General features: G+C 45.7%; 1 protein-coding gene across 31 annotated transcripts in view; it reads left to right on the top strand.

Moving 5' to 3' along the window:
* Window positions 1-261: 261 nt before the first annotated feature.
* The window catches only part of tcf7l2 (transcription factor 7 like 2), a 93306-nt gene continuing 68376 nt past the window's right edge, over window positions 262-25191 (top strand). For 6 of the 31 annotated variants that reach the window (XM_037080557.1, XM_037080555.1, XM_037080551.1 and 3 more), the window contains exons 1-3: window positions 283-1184; window positions 1397-1463; window positions 1698-1822. In XM_037080557.1, the coding sequence (XP_036936452.1) occupies window positions 996-1184; window positions 1397-1463; window positions 1698-1822 (381 nt within the window). In that variant the 5' untranslated portion in view covers window positions 283-995. Of the gene's footprint in view, window positions 1185-1396; window positions 1464-1697; window positions 1823-25191 lie in introns of all 31 variants that reach the window. The other 25 variants (XM_037080562.1, XM_037080547.1, XM_037080545.1 and 22 more) reach the window with 17 other exon arrangements.

The following is a 25191-nucleotide window of genomic DNA, read 5'->3' as shown; positions in this document are numbered from 1 at the left end:
AAGAAAGAAAGAAAGAAAGAAAGAAAGAAAGAAAGGACAGACGGGTAGAAAGAAAAGTAGGTTACAGAGAATGTGAATGTGAAAGATTTGGAAGTTTAATTTTAAGCTGTGAGTTTAATTTGGCCCCAGTGTGACAGACTGGTGGAGTCAAACTGGTTGCAAACAGCCTCAGGAAGTACCTTCTCTCTCTCTCTCTCTCTCTCTCTCTCTGTGTCTCTCTCCCTTTCCACCGGGAGACCGCCCATATGTGCGTTTAATCCACATTTGCTAGCAACCCCTTCCTATCTTCCACCTCTATTTTACCATCACTGTCCTGCTTCCCAAACTGCCTTTTTCCCTCCTCACACGCTTTTACTCTTCTGCAGTCGGCTTCCTCTCTCTCTCTTCCTCTCTCTCTCTCCCTCTCTCTCCCCTCGCTCTCTCTCTCCCTTTTTTTTCCTTCCTCCTATTTATGAAAACGTCACTTCAAGTCCCTCCCTGTTTGAATCTCATTAAGTTTCTTGTGTGTTTCTCCCTGTCAATAATCCCGAATCCAGACTCTCTCTATTTCCATCCCTCTCTATCTGTCAATCAGCGCCGCCTTTGAACTGAAAACCACTCCGACCAACTTCAACTCACTCAATCCGAGCGGCTCGGCTCCTTCTCCGGCTTCCCTTTTTCTGCCAAGATTCCCCCCTCTTCTTTCTCCTTTTTTTTTTTTAAAAAGAGTTTTTCTAAACCAAAATCCTTAGCCAGGGCTTTTTCGGAAAACGCCAAACACTGAGCAAACCCTCCAAAAGAAAAAAAAACTTAAACACTCGGACTTTCCTTCCTCCAGATCCACCGCGATCAAGGGTTTTTTTTAAAAACAAAACAAGAGAAAAAGAAACTTCGCGTTTTTTTTTTTTTGGGTCGCCCCCCTCTTCTCTCACTCTCTCTCTCTCCCTCTCCACGATTAAAAAAGAAAAAGAAAGAAGAAGAAGAAGAAGAAGACGAAATTCTTGCGCTCGGGAAAAATGCCGCAGCTCAACGGCGGTGGAGGGGACGATCTGGGTGCAAACGATGAAATGATTTCCTTCAAAGACGAAGGAGAGCAGGAAGAGAAAATTTCGGAGAACTCCTCGGCAGAAAGGGATTTAGCCGATGTCAAATCTTCGCTTGTAAACGAGTCGGAAACGAATCAAAACAGCTCGTCGGATTCAGAGGTAAGTTGCCGATTCCTCCCCCCCCTCTTTTTTTTGGTCGTGGGGAGGATTGAAAAAAAAAAAATCGGGGATCGATCGTCCCCGGCGCTGTTAAAGTAAAGTTAGCGGCCTAGGTTTCTGTTTTATTATATTTTATTTCAGTGACATGTTGAGTTTGACCCACCAGCCTTCACCGTGTTAACTTTAACGCCTGTGTTTCATTGCATTTCAAGGCGGAAAGACGGCCTGCGCCTAGATCTGAAACTTTCAGAGACAAAACAAGAGAAAGTTTAGAGGAGGGTGAGTTCACGGTTTATTGTTTCCACTCGTTTTTTTCCCCTTTGCACCATGACATTATTACATGTGCCTTACAGAGAGGAAAGGGGAGGGAGGTCTCTGCCTCCCCCTTCCCTCCCCCCCCTTTAGCTTTAATTCCTCAAATGCAATATATATATATACATATATATGTATATATAAAATATTCCTTCAAGGCCACTTTATTAAAATTATTCTTTTTCCCCCCCGCCATGTTAGCTGCGAAAAGGCAAGATGGAGGGCTGTTCAAGAGCCCACCGTACCCGGGCTATCCGTTTATAATGATCCCCGATCTCACAAGCCCCTACCTTCCCAATGGATCACTTTCTCCAACAGCACGCACAGTAAGTTCATTTATTTTTACAACTTTTATGCGCACATACACTCCACACGCACACACACACACACGCTGGTCTTCCCTCCACACACACACACACACACACACACACACACCCACATACTCGGACTGTCCCAGTGTTGTCACCCAGAAAGTGCAGCCGGTTAAAAAAAAAAGAAGAAGAAGAAAAAAAGCAGAGCCAAGTTTTACAACTCGCCCTGAAGTGTACAGTACAGCGGCATGCATGCCCACCCCTCCACCACCCCCCGCCCCTCTGTTTGTCATGGACAGCAGCTAGCATGCTAACTCTGCTAAGTGCTAATGATTATGCTTATATGGCAGCCTCATGTGCACATGACATGTTTTTTTTTTAATTTGCTTTATTCCCTTGCAACTTTTTTTTTTAAAATTAAATGCACGAGAAATAAATACATATAAAGAAAGACATTAATATTATTGGTATAATTGCTTTCTAATTATGATTACTATTATGTGTTATTGTTGTTATTATTATTAGTGTGCCACAAGTGCATGTGTTTTCAGCCCCCACTGAATAATGCACTTGGCTCGCATGTGCAGCCTCATCAAACATGCCCTTTTTTCTAACGGCGAGCTTGCATGAGCATTCAGACCTCTGCACTGAGCCTCTGCACGCCGGTGTGAAGCAATGCAACCCTGAAAAATGATAAATTGAAAGTACAACAACAACAATAAAGAAACACACACACACAAATAAAATCAATATGCAAATGAGCTTCCCAGTGATTTGCATGTGTCAAAACGTGTAAAGACATCACAGAGACGAAAGGTGCACGCATCGAAATGTGACAGCTTTTTCTAAAAAACGTTCGTTTTTCTTTTCTTTTTTTTTTTTTTTAAAAATGTCTTTTTGAAAGTGTGATTTATCTAAATGGCTGTGTGAGACTGGGCTGCTTGGTGCCCTGCATGTGCGCCACCTTCGCTTCTAATGAGGAATTAAAAAAAAAAAAAAGAAAAGGGAAAAAAAAAGGAGCATGTGCCGCGTAAAAACCCGTATTTATAAATAAATTCATGTTATTTAGACACAATCAGCAACACTGTAATTATGCACACTTACTCATTTGCTCAGCACCTCGCTTGGTCCCACTGGGCAATGGGCGATCCTTAAGCGGAATAATTTTCTCAACCATGGGTGTTTTTTTTGCCCCCCTATTTTAAACGGTTGCAATTACAAGTCTGCACTTTAGGACCTGTCATCTCATTTTACAAGGTTAAGGCAAAGACCAGGCATTTGGAAATATGACCCCTCCACCCCCTCCACCTCCTCCACCACCACCTCCACCACCACAACCACCACCGCGGCCTCAGCTCTGGCTAACGAAACTGATATTTCTTACCTCCATTTTTTTTCTTTTTGTTGTTGTTGTGCACACCTTGAAAATAAACACACATCTGACATATAACGCCTTTTCTTTTGTGTCTGACACCATTTCTGCTTGGAGGGAAATAATTTTGTGCTGCTTACACACACACACACACACACACACACACACACACACACACACCTCCTCTGTCTCTGTTTTTACAGTTGAAAAGATTTCTATCATTCCCGGCATATGCACATATGAGAGAGCATTTTGCCATTCTTTCCCCACTTAGTCAGCCTGGGCCTTGTTAACGCTACCGGCTGGTATGTGGAATTAGTCACTCATTATTCTCATCAGCGCTGACACAGACAGACACACACACATTCGCAGCACAACACACATGATTTGAACTAAGGCACTTCCTTGTTTCAGTGGCAGAGGTTTGTCTTTGTGTCCTGTACGAGTCCATGGAGTGCTCGTTTCATTGTGCTTAGGCAGCAGTTAGAAAACACAGTAAATCGTGCAGCGTGGCTGGAGGATGCTGCGGCGAGACGGCGTTGACTTTTTGCTCCCCTAATTCCACCCCTGAAAATACTATTCTCGGGCAAAACCCAGAAAAACGGAAAGGATGCTTTTTTTTGTTGTTTTGGGATTTCTTTTTAAATACACGTTCCCTGATTTGTTACCTGTTGTTTAGTTCCCTCTCTGTCATAACAGAACATCGAAATGCCACTGATTATAGAGAGCAGATGCTTTTGTTTTTTCTGAAACGAGGAGACCTCATTTATCACAGCTCAATTCGCAGGTCCACCTGAACGCTGACTGCAGACGAACATGAGTTTTCTGGGCTCGCGGTGATCTTCCTACTGTACAGCCTCGGCCCCCACTGTCTGCAGCGCCCTGTGTGTCCAGCCATTAGAGCTTTGAAGTCAGCGGTCGCTGTAATATAAATGTATTAGACTTAAAGCTGGCATAAATAATTCACCTGGACATTGATTAGCTGTCTTGCTCCCTAACGTGTGTCATGTGAGGCACTGAATATGACTGCTAGTATTATTGGAATGAGACTTTCCTCTGTCTCGTCACGAAAAAAAAAAAGGGTTTTGATTCTCGCTGCTTTTCCCCTTTTCCTCTCCTCTCTGGTTTTGGGCGATGCTGTGGTGTTATTTTTAGGATGTGGCTTTTTTTTTTTTTTTTTTTTTTAATATCCAGGCCTTCAAATCTGTATTTTTGGATTTTAACATGGATGATTTAAATTTGATATTTTGGGGCCAAAAAATGCCAGGTATTTTTCCCGAGAGCAAAAAATCAAACCAATTTTCATTTTTGGCTCCATCAGCTGCAGGAATTTTAACCTAATTTCTGTGATTTTTTTTTTTCTTTTGCATGACTCAGGGAGGGGGAGAAAAAATATCCCGCATGTGGCGGTTACCATAATTTGTTTGACCTCTGGGAGCTATAATCAGCGAGAATTTGTTTTTCCTACCACCTAAGTCCAAGGAGGCTCACGATTTAGTATCATTTAGCAATTTGACATGACGTTGTGCCCGGGCTTTTAAAAAGCCTTCCTGTCCTCCTCTCCTCCCCTCGCCGTCTCCCTCCTCCCTTAAACCTCACACAAAGGCCTGCTGGATCACTTGGCGCAGGTCGAATTGGAGTAGTGGCCTGCCCTGCTTCACCCCCGGTTTTCTATCTCCTTCTCGCTGTTGCCTTTGCTCTCCCTATCTGCCTTCCTCCCTCCATCTACCTTTTGTTTCCTGCCGATGCTAACGCAGGTCTTGTGGAAAAAAGGCGGCGGGTTAACTCCGGTGCTGTGGGCTAACATCACACCTCAACAGGTCTGGAGACGCAGAGGCTCAGGGAGGGGAAAGCAGGATCTGGGCGGCCAGCTCTCCTGCATCGGGGCTGCAGGGCCGTAAATCCACTGGCTTTATTTACTGCCTCTCGGACTTATGAATGTTAAGATATTTGACGCCACCCCTGGCCCCATAATTCTCCAAGCCTGGAGACTTTTGGCGGAGGTTTTGAGTTTCGACGTATAATTACGACTAGTTTAAAAAAGAACAAGAAAGTGGAAGGGGAGGGTGGGGGCAACACCGAGCATCCTACCGCTGTGTTTAGAGTGAAAAAAGACGCTCCCAGAACCCGTGGCGATTCTACGGTGGAAGAGGCTTTGTGTAGTTGAAACAATAGCTTTTCTCCCCTTTTCTCTCTTTGTTTCGGTTGTGTTGTCGTGCCAGGATCGTTGCCGCAGATTCACCTCTTCTGAAAGGGGGAAAAAAAAAAGAAATCCCCTTTCACACAAGGCCCCGACTACTTCCTTTATCATTTTTATTTTATTTTAGGGAGAAATAATGGAGGATTTTCTGGTCAGATTATTGTAATGAACACGCAGGAGTGAATGCAACACCGCCCGCCTTTTGTGCTCACGTGCGCACATTGCTGCGGCCTTATCTGTTCTAATTGACACAGACAGACAGTATCTTTCCTAAACATGGCAGCAGCATAAGCATGACAATGGTATATCATATGGATTATGTGTGTTCGGCTGCTGTAAATAGAGTTTTTTGGGGGGCTTTGACAAGGGGGAAAGATAGTTTTAATGCGGATTTAAAGGGATAGGGCCCACACCTTATCAAATTGGCTTTACATGTTAATGGGGCCTAATTGGTGTCCGCGGGGGGTTCCGTGACGCGACGCGGCCACATTCGGTGCCTCCAGCCGCAAAATGCACTCTGAATTTAGTTGGAAGGTTGCGCTCCTTTTGTCTTGCAAATCACTTTTGTTTACAAAGTATGGCGGAAGCGGCTCCCGCTCTCTCTCTCTCTCTCTCCCACTACTCTTTTCTGTGTTCCCTCTCTTCCTCTCTCTCTTCTTTCTCTCTCTGTGCTGTGTCTCTCATCCTGTGCGAGGAGAGGGGAAAGAAAAGGTCCTTATTTTTCTTCGACTCAATAAACAGTCATAAAAAGCACAATCTGCTTTGGATTTGAGGAGTTAAGTTAGAGAAAGGGGAGGGGAGTGGAGGGTGTGGGGTGGTGGTGGTGGTGGTGGTGGTGGGGGGGGGGTCGGGAAGCAAAGTTTGGCACCATTAAACTAAAATTGGGGCCTGCTAGACATTAGCGGTGCACAGCACATTCTCGGAGCTTAATTAGTCCAAACTGTAATTGTTCATGGTCTGCCAATAGGAGTAATGCTCAGGAAAAGTGGAGTTGCACTAAATCGGCCCAGGGTTTTTAAAACAATAAATCACTCGCATATTTGTGCCGTGATTCAGATGGAGGCTCGACCTCTCCCATCTCGACATGTGGTAAATTGTAAAGTCAATGAATCGCAGATGTAGGGGTGGTGGGGGGTGGCGGCGGTGGTGGCGGTGGTGGTGGGGACTCAGAAAAGAGAGGGAGAGTACAGTAAGGTTTTGTTAGTTGCCTGGCGAATGAATGGAAAAGATTTGTGCAGTAAATATTTACCGAGGACATATATATATATATATATATATTTTTCTCTCTTCTCAGCTAGCGGGGCTTAATTGTCTAATGCTGATGATGTTGGCAGGCTGAGCCGTGTGAGAGCTTAACACGCTCGTCGATCTGTCACTCCGCTTGAGCGCAGAGGTGAAAAAAAGAGTGAGAGAGAGAGAGAGAGAGAGAGAGAGAGAGAGAGAGAGAGGGGAAAAAAAAAATCAGTCAGTTTGTGAGTGTGTTTCTAATCAGATTTTTTACTAGTGCAAAGGGAGTAGTGATTCCCCGGTGGCAGAGCGAGCTGGGCCTGGGTGTAGCTAGCGTTCAGCTGCAGTCAAGTCTGGTTTGGGGCTGAACCTTTTTTTTTTTTTTTTTTTTTTTTAATTAAATCATTGACTTCATTGTTTTTAATGTAATAACAGCTAATCTGATGCCTAATTTTGACTTCAATGTAACAGATTATGCCTGTTACTCATTAAGTCACAGCACAGCCTGGATGTTGTTTTGTTTTGGTTTTTTTGTTGGGGTGTGTGTGTTTTTTTTTTCTTTTTTTTTTTTTCTTTTTAGTTAAAACAAATTATTCTCAAAATGGATTAATCCATTTTTTTCACCTCCTGTATCCTTCCCTGTTTCTGTCAGTGAGCCACCACACTCTGCTCTCCTGTGCCTGAGCAAAGAAAAAAAAAAAAAAAGGCATTAGTTTAGCAGCTGTGCACTGGTGCCCCCCCCCCCACCACCACCACCACAGCCCCCCCAGTGTAACCCCCCCCCCCCCATCTCCCAGCAGCACCACCCCACCAACCCCACACTCACCCACCCACCCTTCCTCGCTCCCTCTTTTCTCCCATGCATTTCTATAGAGCTCAACACAAAGATAGTACTGTACATCTGGAATGCAACTTTTGTCATCTGTTAAATATAGGCTAGCTCTGCTCCTGGGCCCACAGGGCTTGGGGCTCCCTGAAACATGGAAATTAAATTATTCTGTGCGTGCGTGTGTGTAGCCGGCAGTTAAATGCAAAGCACGTTGCCTTATTTTTATTTACTGGTTTCCCTTCGATGGACGGCACATTTTGCGCTGCCTAGGATTGTTGGCAAGTTCACCTTTAATTTAAAAAAAGAAAAAAAAAGCACAGAGCCTGATTTTATCGCGAAGGAGGAGTCTGTGTTTTGAAACATTTCGACATTAACTTTCCTGAGAGTACTTGTCTTTTTTTCTGAATTTCTTTTCTCTTTCTGAATTCAAAAACTCTTAAAGGACAGTGCATGGCCGGTCCATTCATCCCTCTTAGAGGCCCCCCCCAGCACAAACACACGTGTTGACAGTGCTGGTCGGGCTCCTCTCACTCTCCGGCCAACTTGCATGGAGCCCGTCTCAGATAAAGACTTATTGAGAGCGGCGATAAGATCGTTCCGAGTTTGGAGATTTTTATTGGTGTTGTTGCTGCGCTGCATCCAGCTGAAGAGATAAGGTTAAAATGAGTATCGATCGCGTCTTTTTGATATGAGGGGCTGTGGTTGGGATAAGCGCGTTTCAAGAAGTGATTACCTAGAATTGGTGTTTTTTCACACAGTGTCACAATTACAAAAACAACCGCAGAAGTATTTCTCCAGCCCCAGACAGTTTTGAGCGTTCAAATATTTTTCTGCACAGATGTGTAAATGTGCATTTCACACTTTGGATTGAGTGGAAGACATGCACAGATTGTTTTGTGCAGAGCTCAGATAATGCTCCAGAAACACTTCTGGTATGTGCATTTCTTTTCTTCCCCCCCCCCCCTTTCCACCCCTGAATGTGCATATTTCTGTAAGTTCATTCATAATGGGTCCAGGGTGCTCCAGTAGCCAAATGAGTTCACCAGTAGCGGTGTGGGAGGGGGCGGGAGGAGGAGTGGGGGGTGGTGGCAGAGAAAAGCGGGAAATGTGTGTTTGGGACTGTGTGTGAGTGGAGAGGGGGGACGGCGGGGGGGTGGAGGAGGCTGGGGGTCGGGACGCACAAAAGCCGTCTGAATGGAGCGCATAATTGCTGTTAATGCCAGGGCAATGAGAGCAACGACAGTTCCTGGTTAGATGTCCAAACAATAGTGCCCCAAGGCTTCACATTTATCTTCCCCATTAAAAAAAAAAAAAAACCAACAAAAAAGAAAAAACCCAGCAAGGGACCGAACGGAGAGGAACACAGATTGGAGCAGGCAAATTTCAGTTTCTGTTTTTTTTTCGGGCATGTGTTCATGTGTGTGGTTTTGCGCCTCTGAAGCGCCCCACACCCTCTCCTCCTCCTCCTCCTCCTCCACCACGTTTTTGCTCTCCGGGCTTCCCACCCCTTGTCGTCATCAAAAAATTAGCCCTAAAAAAGCTCCGGGGGCGAGAGGGCCGCTGTGACGCCAGAGGAATTCTGGCGGAGCTGGCCTTCTGTTTGGATTGTGGAGTGTGTATGGGAAGGGTCAAAGTGCACCGGCGCTGACATGCTTTTTCGTTGAGAAAGGAGCTTCCCCTCTCACCCCTTTTTTACAACGACTGATAGGGAGTGCTCGACTGGAGACTTTTTTTTTTTCTTTTTTACAGCTTGTGTGTGTCAGTGTGTGTGTGTGTGTGTGCATGCAGGGAGGAGGTGCCACACTGCCATCACAGCTCTTAATGATCATGTCGGGCTAGATAATGACTAGCCGTGCCAGTGTGCACTGAACACCTGTGGTACACCAGCCTTTTATGGCTGTGGTAGAATGCTCTGGAACGCACCACAGAAGAAGAATCTCACTCAGGCTAATATCTTTGTGAAAATACTTTACTGTTTGTTTTGGGTTTTTTTTTAACCTCTCTGCTCTGCTGTCTGAACAATCACGACAGTAGTGGTAGGAAATACCGGCATCGCCCTCATCAGCTAATTTAATTTTTCCATGTAAAATAGAAACCAGATCCTGTGTTGCCTCGGTTTATCTGTCTATTTTAAGTCATATTACGTGACGTTAAGCATAAATAATGCCACACTCTATTGTGCAGTATCAGAGTTTGCAGATGCAGATGGCTCTTTTCAGCAGCCTTGTTTTTGTACCTAGTTTGTATCTCCAGTCTCGACGCAGTCAAGGGAATTTCTGCATGCAGATAATCTGTTCAAAATGGCTCTGATTGGAAGCAGGCACTTTGTGTGCGCTAAACACATAATGGAGGAGTTTAAGGTGATAAAACTCCAGTCAATGTATTTTTAATCTACTAATTAAACTTTTAATTGTAGCTGGATAAGCTCCAAGGAACGCGTGCGATTACGTGCACATTTCGGGAGGCGGTCCGCTAATGAGGCGATCGTCTGCTTGTTTGTCGCTTAAAAAAAAGGTGGTGGATTCATAACCGCCTGCGAAAGGTGAGGGAGGTTTTAGAGCGCGGGCAGAAATAAATTCATCTACTAATCTGCGGATTATGGTGGGATTTCGGGGGGAAAAAAATGTTGGCGAGATTACTTAAAAATGCACAAGGCTAATAAAATGTAACCCCTTTGCGCTGGCGTGCCGTGCGGAGCAACGTTTAGATTCCTGCTTCTTTTTTTTTTTTCCTTTTTTTCCTACTTGATGAACCAATTCCAGTGGAAAACAGATTAAGAGTAAATTCCTGTGTTAGCTCTTAAACCAGCTGTTAGAAACCTATTTACACACAATAATAATACGCCTCTTGTAAAGAGACAGCTGTCAACTTGTGTACGGCACTAGATAACATTTCATGTGAACAGCTTGTCACATCCACACATGGCCTACGCCTAGCATGTGAGCACTGAATTGCCAAACCATTGTGCAGGTGTGTGGAGCGTATTAAGTTATTGTTTTGCTGGAAAAATGCAATCCGATTGGCTGTGCAAATTTAAATAGATTGAAAAATAGTTCTGTAAACAGACTTTATATTTGAAATAAATTACATTTCTAACAAATAGAAAAAATCTATTTGTATTCTACATGAATATCACTGAAACTGAAAACACATGTATGGACATTGTTCTGGCAGGTTTTCAGCTTAAATAAAACTCCTTCCACCACACCCCCTTCCCCCGCCGTCCTCAGCATCACGTATTCCTTCCTCTCCAGTGAGAGGCCGGTGTGTCAGCAGTGTTCAGGGTCAATTCCAAAAGTGAACAAATTGACTCATGGCGCTGAGTGAATTGTCGATGGCCTCCCTCCCTCTGGGGGTCAGAGTGAATGGAGTGTCTTGTTTGGACAACTGTCCCGAGGTGAGATGAGTGGCCTTCGCCGTCCAGCCCCGGAGGGACGAGCTGACGGTCAGACAGAAGCACCAAATGAACTGGAAGACAAACAGAAAACAATACAATCCAGGCACCTCTTGTCATTACTGTTAGATTGAAACAATGAACCGCAGTGCGCCGTCGTTGACGGTGCAAGAAGTTTTGATTTTAGGCTTCCGAATAAAACCTGCCAATGTTTTTTAATGCAGATTTGTGCTGCACATGCTCCCGTTTACGTACTCGTCTACATCCTGGTTTCTTTAATGATGGGTATCGACCCTAAATTGGACACACAAGTATTATTCTGTCAGGTTCCCTTGTGGCCAGTCCATTTTCAAAAAAAGTCGAAGGGCGAGATTGAATTTCTTATTTGGTTTGGAAGTTACTTAAGTGGAGCGACTGCTGTCAAAGTCCAAAATTAACACCACAAAATTCCAAAGTTTGTCTTTCGTGGATAAACAAGTAAGGCAATACAGGACTGTTAACTTTGCGGATGTCTGGATTATATATACAGCATACGGTCAGACTTGGCGTGTGCTGAGCACCTTAACATAATATTATCTTTGAGTGGGAGTGAAATTGTTGAGGTGATGCCATGTATCTGTGTAACAAACATGACTGACCTGTGAATTGTTGAGCGTTACGAACATATTCTCAGATTGAGCTGAAGGAGTCAGTTATGCATCGATCAGTCAGTCGAAAGGAATTTAGTGGGCGATTATTTTTCATTCGTTTTTTAATCAATGATGCCAAACATTTTCTGGTTACAGCTTCTTAATTGTGAATATTTGCAGCATTTATCACAATTTTTTAACACCTTATGAAACACATATAATTTGATTAATGGTGAAAACAATGTGGCAGATTACTGAAAATAATAAAAGTAATCGTTTACTACCTCCTGGCATGACAAATCGAAGGTCAATTTCAGATATCAATACATGAATCCGAAACCTGTTTAGTCATAATGAAAGTTAAGAAGCAAACGGTGGCATCACGGAGCGGGGGTGGCCTTTGTGTCATGTGATGCACGTCACAGTGCCCTTTAGAACCAGGACGCCCTTTATCTCCTCTTTACTGCCTCCTCTATCTTTATTGGCCACCACACTTTGCATATTTGAAATATCAATAAAGATAAGTTTCCAGCTTCGTCATTACAGGTGGCGTCGAGTGGCAAAGATTTCAGGATGGGCCCCTTTTAGCGACGTGATGATTTTAGCTCTCAGCTAATCTCTCCGCCGTGGGAGGTCAGCGTGGACTCTGGCAATCAGCATTGAAGCGGCGAGCGCAGAGCTCAAGAGCATTTCTACTAGATGAGTCCAGTTTTGCATGTCTATAAAAGCCCTTTTGTCCGTTGTGGATGACCCTTGCTGTTGCAAGGCCTGTATCTGTCTCTGCTCAGGCAGGCAGGCAGGCAGGCCTGCAGTGAGGATGCAGCAGCTGGCCGGGGCCCAGGCACAGGAATGCTGTGTGTGCTGTTTAAACAGTGGCTTGTCTCAGTGCAGGCCTGGAGGAGCTGAGGGAAGGAAGTTGCTGCATGTTTACATAGCTGAATTGTCCTTTGGGCCCCCCCAGTGTCTAATGCACTTCTGTTCAAACATTCACAAGTGTGCAGATGACCCCCACTGATGCCCGCGTTCACAGCCATGCCTTCACCCGGCCTCTGCTCTCCATCTGAATGTGTGTTTGTGAACAATGAAACAGTGAAAGACTGATAGCCGTTACTTTCTTCCCCTACTGTGGGCGTTTGCTGCTTTAACCTGGAGGCTCGGATGAGAGATAAAATGTATTGCAAGGCTCAATTCATCACACTGAGACGTTAGGGAAGGGCAACAAGAAGAGATGTACGGACAGATGAAGAGATAGAAGGTCCTGTCCAACAAGGAGCCAGACATTGACATACGGCGTAGTCGTCGAGCTAATTGTTGTTTGAATTACCTGTTATGATCCGATGACAAATCTCTCACGCGCTTGCCACCAGAGCAGAAAATGTATCCGGGGATTGGCATGATCTTCGCGAGTGTGTAAACCTGGCTTCAACAAGATGGATAAATGCAATTATTGGGCAGACCTGGAGAGGAGAAAATCCATTTAAAGCCCGTAAAGCTAAGCAGGGGCCGTGGTTAATTCATTTGGCCAATTTACGGGTGATGTACGAGTGTCAGGGCACATTAGTCAGGCAGGGGAGAGGTGAGTGTGTGTTGGCTCAGTGGGTTTGGTGCACGTGTATTTTTTAAAAATTTTTTTGGAGGGGGGTCCTCATGTGAAGATGCTCTTTGGTTGCAGAGCAGCCTCCTAGAGACCTGGTTCCTTCCCTCCACTCCTCCTCCCCCTTGTGCTGTCTCAGCGGACAAAACAAATGGAGCCTGGACATGGAAATGACAAAAAGATGCACTGAGTGCACTGAGTGGGAGGGAAGCGGGATTGCTTTGCAAATGAGGTGGGGAAACGTGGCTGTGGTCCACTGGGCGGCGGAGTGAGTACCAACATGCTTTGCCATGCCGAGAGCTCAATCAGGTCCTGTCGTCTTCCCCACTCCCCGCAAGTTAAATGACTGCTTTTCTCTATATGCAGCAGTTGTGGCTCCACTGTGACCGTTCATGGCAATTAAATGCCCTGAAAGAACAGACCTGTAACTCGATTTCTGGTTCTCGAGTCAATCTATTAAGTAGTGTCTGTAGAAACATTTTGATTTTCATGTAATGAGGAGTGAGTGCAGAGCGATGATTCATAGAAGACAGGTGTATACAGCTCTTTCACAGCCTTAAAGTTGTATTTATGAGGTATAAATTGCCACAAACATATTGTCTAATTTCAGTCATCCATCTTTTTAAATATTTTTGTCCAAGCTCTTCTACGTCAAAGTCTACATTTTGCTGTTACAAATCTTTCAACTTTCCAAATACTGTCTTTATACTGTATACTTGCACCTACCTGGTGGCAAATTGTAGATCAACCTAACTCACTCTAATAACCATATTCCTACACAAGACCTACCTCTGCATGGGACCTCATATTACCACTTACCTCTGTACAGTAATTATCTGCACAATTTTCCATAAAGTCAGTATTGCATGTGGTTAAAGTTACCTTCAAATGGTCTTAAAAAGCACTGAATTGAAGTGTCTGACGACTGTAGACCCCGCTGAAGTGCAAGCTTAATGTTGCCGCAGGGTTTCTGTTAATGTTGATGGTGTTAGAATTCACTCTGACCCACATTGACTTTGATACTGTCTCTGAACTCAGGCGAGTTTCAAATTGAGTTATAATTACAGTGTGGATGACGATGTTTACTGCGTGCACTCTAAGCCCTCAGCATGATGTCCGACTCACCTGAGCCGGAGCGGTGTTTGGCTCTCCCACAGGCAGTTACACCTCTGCTCCTTTCAGTTTGTGAGCATGAGAGCTCCTCAGCTGCTAAATGCTTCCAGTTATTTTCGTCTGTTTTTCTTGTGCAGCGTGGACAGATTTATGTTAATCAACTCTTTGCAACTCATTGACATTAGATGGCTTCGCTCTGCTTAGTCTGTTACACAGCCATTGTCTCGCTGGAGCAAAACCACTCAACAGTTACACAAGCTGAGCGGTATGCAAAAACTCTGGTTAGAGCATAGCCGGGCGGGTGAGAGGCGTTGAGGTAAGCTTTGGTTTACAGCTCCAAGCCACAGCCTGAATCAGGGCAGGGTCTGCTATCAGACAGAGAAACATGAGAGGCCGGGACCTCTCTCACTATGATGCCGATGCTTTTTAAGTGGTTGGGGCCGTACTTAAGTGCCTCTTGCTTCTGTAGATTTCGGATTGTCCGTGTGCATGCATATTGCAGTCTGTGTCTAAGGCAGTGTTTGTTAGCATTTGTCACCTGACTGTCAGGCAGCCGGCCTCAGGAAACCAGAGTCAGTGTGAATGCTGAGGCTTGTCAAAGACAGGTGCCAGCGCTGCCACCCATGCCTGCCGTACGGCAGCTGGGGGAAAGACTGCAGGACCCACAGTCGAGCGTGGGCCACTGGGATACAGCATCAGCTAGAATTCCCTGCCACTGAGGGATCAAATGTGCAGGCTTCACTGCAGTCATGCGGCTTAATGCTGTGTGTGTGTGTGCTGTGTGTGTGCCGTATGCGCCTGTGCATGCACCTTTCTGCAGCGTCTCAGTATGCAATACATACTTTCTGCCCTCTTGTATTTATAATATTACAGTCAGAGCTGTTATTGTGATCTGAATTAAACCCCTCCTAACCCACTGTTAACAATGTTTTATGTGCTATCTAAACAAACTTATACTCACAAAGTCCAGTTTATCTGTTGTCTCATTATTTCATCGACACACTGGAGAATCCAACACCAAATGGTGTGTAATGGGCGGCTAACGCACCGCATCTGCAATGTTTCGAAGTTTGACAGATAGGATCTGCACTCATGCTATGATTACATCACTGCAGACGTGAGAACTGTCATGTGCTTGTGAGCACCAGCAACCACAAGAGGCATGTAATGGCTTTCAGTGTCAAAAATAGTCCACTATGTAGTATCTGGTGCTTAATGAAGACTATAAAGCGCAAAATGAGCCTCATAAAGATTTGTTTCTATTCTGGTTTGATAGCATTTTTTGATGTGTGACCATTAAATTCAGTCTTATTTTCATTTTAATTTTGATAACCCAGATAACATATTAGTGATGGCTCCCTAACAGGTTACAAAGTCATCATTTAAAAATGCCCCTTCAACTTGTCTCTAGTACTTCCTACAGTAACAGCAGTGCAGCTTCTCTCCCAGGCAGAGAGCAATGTCACAACTCAAAAGTTGAACAGGAAACCTCCCCCGTCCTCTCAGGATAACGGGGTTGTAGAAGTGCCTGGGAGCCATTACTGTAAGCCCTCTGAGCCTTCTAGGGGAAGTTCCACGGACCCTTTTCTTCTCATTTTCTCAGCTCGCCTTTTGGGATCGCTTTTTGACTGCAATCTGAAAACCCTGTAAATATGCAGATCTAGTCATCCTCTTCTCCTGCTCCGCCTGTCTGTTCGCTTCTTCCCAGATGCTTGCCCACCCTCGTGGGAGAACAACTGCCGTCTGTGGGCCAGTGCAATTCCTCAGGAAAACGCATGGAAGTTTTCGATATGCTCCCACAGATCATTTTACATACGTGCCTCTCAACACAACTGTTCCCCGTTAGTGGCGAGCTGCCAGACTTGTTACGATCACCAGTAGGACAAATGTTTTTTTTTTACTACCTTCATACTGCTTCATACTGTGTGGTTTGGTTGAAAAGTTATTCAAGCTGGTGAACCAACATGTTAATCTCCTTTCTCTTATGCCATAGTAAATTTAGAAGTGAACACTGGCCTCAGCTGTATACCATGTAGTTTTGTTTAACATGGCATATATTTGGCTACTGCTGGTATGAGACATAAAGTTTTGGCACACATACGGACCTGAATCGAGAGCTGGTTCCTAATTGTGGGATCCATTGTGTGCCTTACAGCTTCTTGCTTCCTTTTATTGATGCCCGTTGTGTTTTCCTGATAGTTGTGCATTGCAAAACATTGATAGTCAAAGTGAGGCATAAGTGTAGTTGGAAACCTTCGACAAGAAGAGGTCAGAAGGTGGAGGGGAGAAAAAAAACGATTCACGAGGAAAGACGACAACAGTGCTAGTTGTCATGTCTGTAGATGGTTTCAAGTCCGGGTGGAAACACTGGCTGCATTCTGAAACATATTTATATACCACATCGGCTTCAAGGCAGGGAAGGCGGAAAACCTAGTTGATTGTTACAATACAGACACTTTGGATTAGAATTTTGGGCCAAAAAAGAACCCAAAGCGTTGATATTTTTAACAACTTGGGAATAAGACTCAACAATCAGCTATCTGTCTTTCTTCCCTACCTTTAAATGCCAGGGATTACTTATATTTGACACTCAGATTAACATCAGAGTCATGCAGGCAGACTCTTTGGCCGAGAAAACCTGAATGAATGCAACAACTGTACAAATAATCTCTCATTTGACCCATTTTTAGATGTTGATACACATCCTGTTGCCATAGCCACCTTGACTAAAATGGATCAGAATTCAATAAGGGAATCTGTAAAGAATCTAACCACATCTTATCGACTCCCATCCCTGGACACCCATATCTACTCCAACAGGCAGCTAGATTTATAGTCATAACATGCGTCCAAAGCCTCATCTCTTTTGGTATGCCCGAGAACCAAGCTTTGGTAATTGGGTTAACATTAGTGGTAGGCCTCGCACATTCAGAAAAGATCTCGCTGGAAGCACTTTATGCCTGACATTAATGAGGCCAGTCAGCACCGTTAATTTGCTGTTATTTAGCTCTGTGGTAGTGTTAAATCATAAACAGTCTGAGAGAGGCCTCGCTAGCAGTCAGTGTTTGAATAAATAGCAAAATTCAGGCCTGGACTTAAGGAGAATCTTGTTTCTTGGCTGGCTAGCTTGACTGTTGGAGCTCCCTGGCCAGAGATTGAGATGCTGTGGTCTGAGACGCTGGGAAAGTCAACCTCTAATTGTTCACAGAAGCCATTGGCAGAAGGAGCTGAGAAACGATGAGTGAGGCATCAGCAGGGGTGGACTGTGAGACGAGACCGATCACACTTGCCGTTTTTTTGGGAGGGGGTGTTGGGGGGGGCTTAGGAAAGAAGTCGAGCCCACTGGGATGCTCCCCAATGACAAACTGGTTGTCTTGAAGAGAAAAGAAAAAAAACTCTAAACTCTCTTTCCTTGGGTCTCTTTTAAGAGACAGACACTTTCTTCACGTTTTAAATTGGCCTTGTCATGCGGTTTCCTCAACTGGGCTGCCGGGAGCCGACTGTTTCCACATAGGCCAATGTTCTGTACCAGTTTGGGTTTCGAGAAAAATAAGGGTCTGTTTTTTCTGGCACTGATCACTGTGGTATTAAACTTCCAATTTTTTTCCCAAAAGCTAACACAGTCATGCGCTTGTGTTGTTCACGCCTTTTTGATCTCTGTCACAGTTGCTTGGCGAGAGACACATCTGCCTCCCCGTCCTAACACTGCCACGACCCCGTAACCCTCCCCCCCTCCCTCCCACTTGTCGCAGAAATCCAGTTTTTGTGGTATTTTTCTCTGTGCCATAATTTAGCAAATAACATCAGTAATGATTCAATTGGGCATAAAGTAATTGAGAGGCGGCCTGCTTGCCATCTGTCTGGTGAGATTACTACTTTCTGTGTAATTAAACGTGTGACCTTGTGGCTGTGGAGGGAGGTGCCAGTGGGCAGCCGCTGCCAAAGAGCCAGGCCGTCTTATTTGAAGTCGGGGGGAGGCTGGCTGTGGGGGCGGGGGGGGGGGAGTTGTTTTGCGGTTTTAACAGTTTAGCCCAGCTGCTAAAGATAGCGCAGGCTGATGTGAGTCTAGCTTAAGTGGCAGTCTCCTTTACATGGATGTGTCCTGTGTGTGTGTGTATTCCCACACACCAACGAGCCCGTGTCAAAACCCGAGTCACCAAGCCTCAGTCAATTTGGCAATATGAGAGTAGCCTGGCTGAAGTCGGAGTGATCCCTGTGTGCATGCAGTGTAACCAGGAGCTGGTGGAGACGCACGGGCCGAATAGTGTGTATGTTTTTTTTATGTGTGTGTGTGTGTGTGTGCGCTGGTGGGGTCACGACGGGCTGAATAGAGGCTGCTGTTTTAACTCTGATTTTATGTGTGGTTTTGTTTTGACTCCCGAGGTTTGGTTTCCCTTGGATAGAGTCCAGAGACTACAAGGCCTGCTTCTCCTCAGCTCTCCTGCGCGGCCGACGTGAAGGGCCCTGCAAAGCTCTGTGATTGGATTTCAGTCCTGATCTGGTTGTTTAGTGTTGTAAACAGGACATTAAAGACAGGGGAGATGGTGAGCTAATGAGTCTTTGTGCCAGTGTGCTCACAAGGGGGGTTGTTGGTGTGGTTTTCAGGGCTTTATCTCCTGCATCCTCCATTGCGGTATCACACACCCAGCTGAGAAGAGGAACTAAAACCCCCATAGTACCCTGATGACATACAGTACACAGAAACACAGAATGAGCAACTGAAAAAGACATCAGTGTGGTTTACTCAGTGTGGGCTGGATGGTGTCTTGCAATACTTCCGCCCAGAGCTTGGAAAAAAAAATCCCTCTTGTTCCCCCCAAACAAAAATAACCATTTTAATTACTATGGTTGTGCTATGGAGCAGCCACAGCGCGGCTGGCAGGACCCGGCTGAGGTGGCACCGGCCACTGGGGATGGGGACGAGGTCTGGGCCGGCCTCCAGGGAAATTACAGGGTGGTGTGGAGGATGGCGGGGGGAGAGCTGAAGCCTGCCTCCACTCCCTGCTGTCAGCCTGGAGAGCTACTGTTTGCAGCTAGCTAGCTCCTCTCTGTTTCATCTCAGCCCTCTGGAGATAATTGGAGATGTACTCTGTGTAAACATGTTTTTTTTTTTTTTCTCTCGAAGTTAAGTTTCATTGTTTCAGTCTTGAGGACTTGTGTTTTTTGGCCAGCAAGCTGAAAAAAATTGAATTTTCAGTTTTCTTTTTTAAATAACATTCATAAAGTGGATTGTTTTTTTTCTTACATTCTTCAGCCTCTGTTCCCTCGCTTTAATCTCTTCAACCATCTCTCGTCTCCCTTTCTCTTTTTACCACCACTCTCTCTCCACCCAGCAATCCCTCCCCTCTCTCCCTCTCCTCTCTCAGTATGTGCTCTGATTACCTCTCCAAACTGGCAATAAGTTGATTGCTTTACAGAGATGATGTAAGCCTCTGCCCTAGGGTACATCAGGTTGGATTTCTCCCGCTTTATCTTGTAAAGCCTAAATTAACAGCTGGTTTGGTTGGAGTTCTCCTGGATCTGACTAAAGGATTAGGCTTGGTTCTCATGCGAGTCAATCCGGTTTGATTTATTGCAGGTCTATCAAAAAAGATCAATGGGAGTCCTTTTGAAAGTAAATCCTTAATCGCTCTTTGCACTTACGTGTCATCATTGTGAATTTTTTTCCCCTCCCTTCTATCTCTTGCTCTCCTCTTTCTCCACTTCTCACTCCCTAATTCTTATTCTTTCCTGACACCACTGCCTTGTCTGCTTTTATTTTATTTTTTTCTTTCTCTCTGCCTCTACACCCAACCCAGCCCCAGTCCACGGTAGTGATCTGCCTCTGTCGATGGCATCATGGTGAATTTGCCGGATAGATTTTCCTCTGTTCTCATTAGCTTTCCGTCAGGGCGAGGCAGCCCTAAGCACATTTTTAGCATCCTCTGGTTGCGATCACAACCCAAGATGAGACCCCGCTGCCTACGCTCTTGTTTTGTCTTCACCCAAACTTCACCTAAATCATGCCCAGTCTTTTTTCCACATTAGGCCTGTCACTCACCTCTGGCTCCAGGTAACAAGGAGGTTGAAGAATTCATATGTTTTGCTGTCATAGCCTTGGACTATCCAGTCAATATTAATGAGTCCAACCTCCCACCATTGAGCATGAAATGGTCATGCTGGTGAAGGTGAATTTGAGAGAACCTGTTGTGGTGCTTCATGAAGTCGATTTACATGTTTCGCTTCCTTAAAAAACACCCACTCAACAGAGCCTTCACAGATCTCACCTTCTGATGAATTTTTAAATCCCAGTTCTTTGCTCTTTGGTTTTGGGAGTGAGTGGTTTTAAGGCATGTTGAACTCTCAAATATTATTGGTATCACGCTCAAAAATCCAGCATCGTTCGGATTCCTGTTTATCTTCTAGTGTTGACCGCTTCTTTCATTCGTCTTCGATCCCCCCAGGGCCAGATGCATGCTGACATGCAAGAGTTGCTGAACAGAACCCAATAAAGTCTTCCAAAATGGCTGATATTCTGCCTAAAATGATTTATCAGGTACTGGCAAGAACATGAGTGATGCAGTGATTCAGTACTACGTAATTTATTGGTCCTGAAACGTGACTCTTTAGCTTAAAGCACATGTTAGCCATTACATTTGTTGAGATTTGGGTTCATTTTCACACATGACCTCCCTTCACTGTATGCAATTGTCTCCACCAAGGAGGTTAGGGTTTTTAACCATCTCTGTTGGTTGGTTTCAAAAACTGCTCAACAGATTCCCATGAACTCGGATGGAGGATGGGTCTCAACCCAGAATAGACCCAATAAACCTTTGGTGCGGATCCAGATGGAGAGATGGATCCAGCATTTTTTTCTTACTTGCAAGATATGTGCTTTAAGTTTGCAGGGAATAAGTGGCTGGTATCTGTGACAGTGCAGTTTGATGTGGATCCCAATAAAAGTCTGGATCAGGTGGATTATTCATTTAGTTTTGCTTGGGGATGGCGGAGGTATGCACTCTACTGAATGCCATTCTAGTCGTTTATTTTCCATGTTTTAACCTGAGTCAATCCATACAGCAGTAGCTATCGTCCATCCATCAGAGGTTTGTTGTACATGGCTGTTTAACAATAATGTTAATAGATATTCTGGACAAGTTTTTTAGGGTACCACTCAGTATTCAGAATCAGTATCGCAAAGGTACAATTTGTATAGGAACATCTCCAACAACTTTCAGTCATCTCACATATTCAAATACTGGATATTTTCTTGCACATTCACATCCACATGCTTCCCTGTCGACAAAATCATGTAACACTCAAACAGCACCCTGCTGCATATTTTCTCCCAGACGTTCGTAAAGTGACCCGGCAGCTGTTGTGAAGTGGAGGGGGTGGGGTGGGGGGTTGAGATCCCGCTAAGGTTTATATTCTTCCTCCTACTCCAGCGTTCTCTTTCACTGCTCTTTCCGTCTCACGTTCTCTTATTCCTCCAACAACAGGGCTCATTATATGTTATCTTCACACTGCCCCCCTCCACTTCTCATTTTCTCCTACTCCTTCCTCCATCTCTCAAGGCCACGAGTTTCAAGGAAACTTGAGGAATACAAGCAGTAGCTCAGGCCGGGGGGAAAGATGGATGGACAAGAGCATGGATGGTGCTGATGATGTGTAGCTGTGGCTCGGCGGCTCTTCTTGAGCTTCTCCACCCAACATCTATATTTCTCTTGGGGAATTCTTGTTTGCCTGAACACTCTAGAGTCTGTTTTTCTCCCTATTGTGTGAGTGCGAACGGGGCAGAGGGAGGTGAAACTCGGGGGCCGATCGATGTCAAATTCAGGTGTGTCCTCCTGGCATGCTGGATGGGCTGGCAGACCCGGGGGTGGAGGTGTGGGAGGGGCTGCGGAGGTTGGGTGTGTGTGAAGAGTGTGGTGGTGATGGTGGTGGGGGTGGGTGGGGGTTGAGATCGACGGGATACGTGGGAAGGAAGGGCTTGCTGTCAGCCAGCTGGACCTCTTAATCCTACAGCCTTGGGGAAAGGGTGTGTGCGAGCGTGTGTGTCTGTGTGTGTGCGCGGATTGTGTTTGTCTCGTAGAGATTTGTCAAGTTTAGCACACCTCTGCTCCCCTCTTTGGCCCAGCTGAGCCCACAGCACGAGTGTATGTGTTGTGTGTTTGTGCTCCGGCGAGAGACAACCAGGATTTCGTGTGCCGTGTGTTTACTGTAGTCCCCCGCTTTAACGGCACACTGTATATTTATGTCGAGACGACACAGCCTCTCGCCCCCTTGATGTCGAGGAGAGAGACGCTGGGTTTTGGGGGGGGGGGCTGTCCTGCGTTGCTGGTTGAGGGTTGGGGGAGGGTGGTGGGGGAAGTTGTGCCAGCTTCTCCCCATCCCATCTCCATCTCCATTCCCTCTCTGTTCCGCGCTCACCTCGCTCCAGCTCTACGTCACGCCGCCACTTCCTGCCCAATTGCGTCACCCCCTGTCATTCATTAGACACAAAACATACTATTTAGCCACATTCCATGCAAGCTTTCTCTCTCTTTTTTCTACCCAGCCCCCCCCCCCTCTCTCTATTTCCGTCTCTCTCTCTCTCTCTCTCTCTCTCTCCCCTTCTGCCCCGCTCGCTCCCTCTCTTTTGGCGTAGACTTTTGCATATATCACAGGCTGGCAGGCTAAGAGCTTGGGACTTCCCCACGCCACACTCCAAGCCTTTGATCCTTTGCTTTGGAGGTAACATCAAAAGGAGAGGCATAGAAAGGCAGCTACTACTGTGAAGTTCAATGTTCAACTTGATGGCTTGGCTGAGGGCTTTTTTTTTTTCCCTCTCTCCCCCCCCACCCTTCCCCTCACCTCCCTCCATCCCTCCCCTCCTCCCGCTGCTCCCTCGATCCCTCCGCTGCATCCCTCAGCTGACAAAAACACACAGTTTGTAGCCAAAGGTTTTTTTTTTGTATTTTTTTTTTTTCGTGCCTCTGACCTCACCGCCGTAGAGCTATCTATCTATCTATCTGGCATCGAAAACAAGACCTCCTCCCCGTAAAAAAAAACCACAGACGTGCAGATGGTGTACACAAAGATTCAGCCGTTTTCTTTTTGATGGCGTGGTAAAAGGTGCAGTTCCAGCGGCCCGGCCCTCCCCTTCCCTTCCCTCTCTCTCCCCCTACATTTCTGTGTGGATGACATGCAGCATCCTATATTGCAGCTGGTTGCATCAATGCCAAGCCGGGGCCCTATCGCCGCCGCCACGCTGGTGGTGGAGAGGTTGGCGGGAGGAAAAAGGGCATCGCACCATATTGTTCTCTGTATGGATCCATCCCTCCTCGCCACGGCGCCTCTTCAGAATGTGAGAAAAGGGGAGTCGGAAACAACTCGGAGGAAAAGAAAGGCCGTCTCTCCCCTTTTTTTTTTTCTCGTTATTTTCATCTGCTTTGGTTGCCGTGTTGACACGGAGCACATGAGGCTCACAATCATACGTTCGCAGGGGAAAAACAAACGATTTTCATAATGAATGCCTCGACTGAGTTTCTTATGCAAACTCTCTAAATTAAGGAAGTATCAGATGAAGCCGTGCATTCCAGGTCAAAGCCGGGCTTCTCTGTGGTGTAGTCAACGGTATTTAAATGACACAGACTTGATAAGGCGATCCAGAAAGCTGAGGTGCTCCACTAAATGCTTTTTCGTCTTTTATGAGCTTCCCTGTCTGACTGAGCCAATTAGCAAAGGCGTGTGGCCTGCTTTTCTTCTCCTCTTTTTTCTCTTTTTTCTCCCCCTGCTCCAACTCTCTTTCTAGATAGACGCTCTCTACCATGCTCCCGCACACACACACACACACACACACACACACACACACACACACACACACACCGCCGTACACACACCAAGCACACGTTTGGTGTATCATTAGCTTAGTGTGCGGGGAGGCGTGCGAGCCCGGGCTCTCCCCTGCCTTATCTCCATGTCAATCACAGCGTGTGTGTGAACATCAGTTGTAATGATCTCCATCCAGCCTGTCGGTGCGTGTTAGCGCCTGGCTTCCCTCGCCCCCGGAGCAAGCCGTTCCCTAGCTAATAGATGCAAAATTAAGCTGATCAATAGATGGCCTCAGCTCATTATTGACATGTTATCGCGGCGTGGGATTTTTGTGCGGGGGTTTTTAGACAGAGCTAGCTGGAGATGCAAGGCAGGAGGAGCGGAAAAAAAAAAAAAATGAAGTTAGCTGTCTTCTCCAAATGGCTCAGGCCACTTTATTTCAACCCTGCAATGATATCACATTAAGCTAATTAATTACATCTCAAGCTTATGCATGTTGCATTTTAGATGCTAAAGCTGTTTTTTTTTTTCATATTACTTGTCCTATTGGAAGACTAATCACCTGCTCAGTGGTAGGAAATGAGATGGAGACTTTGTAAAACGGCATATTAAAGATTCATCAATAATTGGCATGTGCGCTGCTGTTTGTGTTGCGGGGGAGGAGGGTGGGGGTGGCTCTTCTGGACGGATCACCATGTGATTGAGCTAAGTGGTAATTAACCATGAGAGAGGTGTGTGTGTGTTTGAGCCTGCGCTTGCAGGTGTGTGTGTGTGTGTGTGTGTGTTCGTACGTGCATGAAGATGCGTGTGCTACTGTGTCAGGAAAGGTGGGGATGCTGAGGGTAAGGTTTGTGGGGGGGGGGGGGACTCTGTCGTGCATCGTCGACAGAGTTGATTTGGAGGTGAGCGCTGGGGGCACGTGGTCAGGTTGTGGAGGAATGAGGGGAGGCGGCCGTGTAGCTCGGGCCATGGACGCCTCCCCTGACCCTCCTCAGGTCTTATTGTCACGGTAGCATCTCCCATTTTAATGAGCTCCAATAACCAAGCCCTTATTACTTATTTATTCATTAAGCTACCGTGGCAAAGCAGCAGTACCCCACTGTGCGAGCGTGCATGTAATTGCTTGTGTGGGAATGTTTTTTTTCACGCACGATATCATAGTAAATACCATGTTTCATAACAACAATAATAGGTGAGGTTAAAGCTAATTGAACCCAAAATAGATAGCTTG

The sequence above is a fragment of the Acanthopagrus latus genome, chromosome 20 (assembly GCF_904848185.1).
Source record: "Acanthopagrus latus isolate v.2019 chromosome 20, fAcaLat1.1, whole genome shotgun sequence".
In the NCBI taxonomy this organism is placed as follows: Eukaryota; Metazoa; Chordata; class Actinopteri; order Spariformes; family Sparidae; genus Acanthopagrus; species Acanthopagrus latus.
This window is presented reverse-complemented; position numbering and strand designations above follow the sequence as displayed.